Source organism: Bison bison, unplaced genomic scaffold (assembly GCF_000754665.1).
Source record: "Bison bison bison isolate TAMUID 2011002044 unplaced genomic scaffold, Bison_UMD1.0 scf7180017864099, whole genome shotgun sequence".
NCBI lineage: Eukaryota > Metazoa > Chordata > Mammalia > Artiodactyla > Bovidae > Bison > Bison bison.
Window position 1 is genome coordinate 215103 of NW_011494671.1, and position 5018 is coordinate 220120.

The window sequence follows — 5018 nt, forward strand, 5'->3', positions numbered from 1 at the left end:
GGGGGGGGGGAATGTTGTGCATAAAGGGAAAATACATTATACTCTTGGCTCCATGGCTCTTCTGTGGTTTACTTTTATAGTCAAAATACCATCAACACTGACCAATGAGCTAATTAAAATTACAGTATAACTGCTTTGGGAAAACTGGGAGGAAGAGAAAGTTAGTGGGTTTAAGGCCAGGCTTAAGAAAGCTACACTGTAGCACTGAGTCTTTCAATCATGTGTATACATATAAAGCTTTTATAAAGAAGGAAATAGAAAGAAGAACCAGTATTGGCCTGGCTGGCCTCTGTCCTTACCCACCTCCAGGACTCAGGCAAGTACAATCATAAAAATAAGCCACCTCTGTTATGAAACACATAGATGTCTTGGGGCCAGGCTGCTGAGAAAACTTTCAAATAAAGTTTCAAATAAAGGATGACAAATCAACTTTTAGAAGACATTCTTTTACAATATTAAGGAGTACCTCTGGATATTAGAAATTTCTCAAAACACCTTCCTCCTCATCACTCCCCCATTGCCCTATAAATATAAAACTCCAGAATCTGCAACATTAAGTTAGCCTTTGGTCCTAAAAGCTAAAGATGCTTATTAAAAAAAAGTGAAAGAGAATTTCAGGGCTGGGGTTACAATGGTTGATTATCTGAATGCACAGCTAATCTGAAACTGCAAAGAAGCTAAAGAATCACTTTCTGTACTCAAAACCCATCTTTTTTTGTTGCTGTTCTCCATTAATCTATATAATGCTGTCTTAATCTGATGCTGCCACAACCTTCCTGTCTCTTCTTTTAGTAATGCCTTATCTATGTGCAGCATCTTGGCTTAAGAGGCAGCTATCTGTTCCACCAGTCTCATTTAAACGCACACTGAAGTGAAGTGAAGTCGCTCAGTCGTGTCCAACTCTTTCGTGTCCAACTCTTTACGACCCCATGGACAGTAGCCTAACAGGCTCCGCCGTCCATATAATTTTCCAGGCAAGAATACTGCTTGGAGTGGGCTGCCATTTCCTTCTCCAGGGGATCTTCCCAACCCAGGGATCGAACCCGGGTCTCCAGCATTGCAGATAGACGCTTTTACCGTCTGAGCCACCAGGGAAGCTACTTCCTTTCCAAGATGAGACCTTCACAGCCTAAGGTTGGAGGGATTTGCATTAGAAGGGACAGGCACCAAGGTAGGGTCTGGGTGGGGGTGCCCAGTACCCAGCCCCCCTGTGTTGGGGTACCAAGGCTCTCAACCTGCGACCTCACTCATGCAGGAAATTGGGGTGGGGGGCGCTGTCAGTGAAGGTGGATAGGGAACACGGTTGCACTATCCTGCAACTGGAATTCCGCTCTTTCATGATAAATGCAGGCGCGTGTGGCTATCGACAGAAATCAGACACCTTCGGTGGTGGCAGAGATCCTGAAATATGGCCTGTGCACATCACAACTTCAAAATGTTAGTCGCTCAGACCTGTCCAACTCTTTGCGACCCCACAGACTGTAGCCCACCAGGCTCCTCCGTCCATGGGATTCTCCCGGCAAAAATACTGGAATGGGTTGCCACGCCTTCCTCCAGGGATCTTCCCCACCCAGGGATCGAACCCGGGTCTCCCGCATGGCAGGGGAATTCTTTACCGTCTGAGCTACCAGGAGTAGTAGTACTACTGCCTTTGATCCTACTTAACACCTTAATACGAAAGCCCAGGTGCCACCCCATCACAAGCTGGTCTCGCCCTCCTGAAGTTCGCTTCACTTCATTTACCTTATGGACTCAATCACATTTTCCGGGAAAGGAAACGCAGGCTTCTGACCACCAAGCCTGTAATTTAACACCCGGAATTTCAGAGGCGGAGAGCACCGGCTGCCGCAACCCCACGCGCCCCCCACGCCCACCCCTCGGCCTCGTGGAGGGTGCGGACACGGGCAAGAATACCTGGGGGCCCAGTCAGGAACACGTGCCGGGCCATAAGGGTAGGCTCGGGTCGGGGTCACGGCCCGGGTAGGGGTGGGGTCGAAGTCGCCGAGCCGGGTACCGGGGAGAGGTCGCGACCCAGGGTCCGTCCCCCAGGGCCGAAGTCCCCTCCTCCGCCGGCCGGAAGCAACGAGCCGTAAGGCCGCGCATGCGCCCTCTGCGCTCAGCGTCGGTGTGCGCTTCCGCCCTCCGCGCCGGTCTGCGCTTGCGCCCTCCACTCTCAGTCCTGTTCCTCGCCGAGACCACCGTTCAGAGACGCAAGGGTGATTAGTATGGTCTTCCCTGGGTTTGTGTGCTACAGCCTCCGTATTGGTCTTAGGTAGGGTGTTTGTGAGGAGGTGTGCTTAAAAGCCTTTTACTAAGCCAGTGCTGCTCAGGTGAGCGCCGTTTACGAAGCTCTGGGACCGAACCTGGGAGCTGAAATTTCCCCAGGCTGCGGGGAGAGGCCTCCTGAAGGAAGTTTGGGTCCTAGAAGCCCTCCCAAAAGAAGGAGGATTTGCTTCCAATTGGAACGACTTACCCAGTGTTGTCAGCCACCGCTGCAGTGTGGTATTACTTGGTTAAAAAGTGCTTCATGCGTGGGCTCCAACTCCCAAGATTCGGAGTGATTGATCTTGGGCGAGCCCTGAGCATCTGGATCTTTTTGATATTGTTGAAACTCCCCGGCAGTTTCTATAGTCCCGTCTTCAACCGTGCACACAAAGACCAATTTCCCCCTCTTGTCACCGTCTCATAAATGTAAACCAACGCGAGACCCAGCTGGAGGGTCTTCCTGTGCAAAGCATTAAGTGGTTTTTTCCCCATCTGTTAACCCCTTGAGGTGTTTGATCCTGAGAAACGAAATGGCGGTGGCCTTGAGCCAGAGTTACCTGTAAGCCCTTTCAGTGCAATATATGTACAGTTTGTCTCGTGATCGATCATCCTCCATCCTGTCTGGGAAAGCAGTTTCACTGAGTGCTCATTTTAATTGTGTGGGCACACACAGGACTTCCCAGAGCTCCCCTTAGCCTGGTTATTCATCAGTCAGATGACCTCCATTTCTTACTGTTTTTCTTGCCTGGAGAATCCCAGGGACGGAGGAGCCTGGTGGACTGCCGTCTATGGGGTTGCACAGAGTCAGACTTGACTGAAGCGACTTAGCAGCAGCAGCAGCAGCAGCAGCAAAAGTCAGATTTGTTCAGTTATCTATCACCATTACTTCTGCGACATTTATAACGCTGCATCACTGGTAAGGTAGAGCCTTCCACCCAGATTTCTTTCACCTCCATTGCAAACTGGAGTCAAGAGCAGCTAATATAATCAAGTAAGCCCACAGAGTAGTTTCCAAAAGAAAGAAATATGTACACTGTCGTATGTATGATCTTCTTTTTATAAAAACAATTATTTTAAAGTGCTAATTATGTAGGATTTCCATCACTGAAGCAGTTTGTGTTTGAAAGGTTCACCAGGAGATGGATTATTATATTTTGACGTTATGCCTGTAATTCTGGTAGCCACCAGCAGACCTCAGTTTAGGCAGACTCTAGATGTAGAGGACTGATATTTCAGAACAAAAGAAAATTCTTCCAAAGTTGGATGTTCTTTTTCCATCAAATCTATTTGTTTGGGCAGTTCACATGGATATCTTCACTTTATAATAATTAATTGATCTAAGTCTTTGATTTGTACAGTTTCCTTTGTGGATTACACATCAATCACAACCAATGAAATACCTTATCTCAGAGATTAAGAACAAAAAGGCAAACATGATTAGTCACCCATTTTTAAATAAATAGATTATTAAACTACCGTGCTGAATCTAACTTTTGCTTACTATCCAACCAGGGTATAATTACCTGAGGAACAGGTGATTCCAGTTCTTTCTTCCTGCAGGACCTGGGTGCAGGCTCGCTTTTGATAGAACACAGTACAGCTGTTTATTAAAGCAGTTCGTAAGCATACATCTGAAGTCTACAGTTCCAGAGACTGTTTTCTCTACTGCTGCATCCAAGCACCTAAAACAGTTCCTGGCACACAGTAAGGGATGTACATGCTATGCGCTCTGTGCTATCTGCGGTGTATAAAGACATGATTAAGAAGAGCTCCTTTAGATTCTTGCCTTTTGAGGAATTTTTAATTGGTTGGCTAGAGAAGACCCTCCAGAGAAGGCAATGGGAACCCCCTCCAGTACTCTGCCTGGCAAATCCCATGGGCGGAGGAGCCTGGTAGGCTGCAGTCCATGGGGTCACTAGGAGTCGGACACGACTGAGCGACTTCACTTTCACTTTTCACTCTCATGCATTGGAGAAGGAAATGGCAACCCACTGCAGTGTTCTTGCCTGGAGAATCCCAGGGATGGGGGAGCCGGGTGGGCTGCCGTCTCTGGGGTCGCACAGAGTTGGGCACGACTGAAGTGACTTAGCAGCAGCGGAGACCTCGGGCTGTCACAATCATGAGGGTGCTGTAACGGAGGCTGAGTGAGCACTGATGAGGGTCCAGGACGATGAGAAAAGCCTTCCCAGTCCAGTGACTGTGAGCCTGCTTGGAGGATGAGTGAGAGGCAACTGCAGAGAGCAAAAGGGGGCACCTCTTAGGTCCCCTATCCCTTTGTGCCTCTGCTCCAGTCACCACTATAGTGGGTGGCTGTCCTCAATCTGGAGTGGCAGGGAGTGAGGTGGTTAGAAGGAGATAAAGGTCAAATAAAAGCCATGTGTTTCTGTGTGACCAACCCAGCTTGAGTCATGTGATTTTTGGAGCCAGTCACTGAGCCAGGGAGATGGAGTGATCTCACTGGTCAGGCTTGGTTCAAGTTCTCCCCTGGAGAAAGTGGTGATCTTCCCCTTTCAATGCCAGAGACCAGGCCTGAGGGAGGGACTCTCCCCAAAGGAGAATTTAGGCACTGTTTCCACAGGGGCAAATGAATGCCAGGCTGGCAAAACAGATTCACGTGTCCTTTTCCCCACTTTCATATTTTTACATCTGCAGTAGCCATAGTCTTGGTTCTGTTTTCTTGTACTTAGGACATAATCCAAGTTTAAATTGTGTGTATGTTAAGTCGCTTCAGTTGTGTCCGACTCTTTGTGACC

General features: G+C 48.4%; 1 protein-coding gene across 1 annotated transcript in view; it reads right to left on the reverse strand.

Annotated features, from left to right (window-relative positions):
* NTPCR (nucleoside-triphosphatase, cancer-related) overlaps nucleotides 1-2094 on the reverse strand; it is a 39090-nt gene extending 36996 nt beyond the window's left edge. Inside the window, exon 1 of the mRNA XM_010838595.1 lies at nucleotides 1915-2094. Within this exon, the coding sequence (XP_010836897.1) occupies nucleotides 1915-1948 (34 nt within the window). The 5' untranslated portion in view covers nucleotides 1949-2094. The remainder of the gene's footprint in view (nucleotides 1-1914) is intronic.
* Between the last annotated feature and the right edge of the window lie 2924 nt (nucleotides 2095-5018).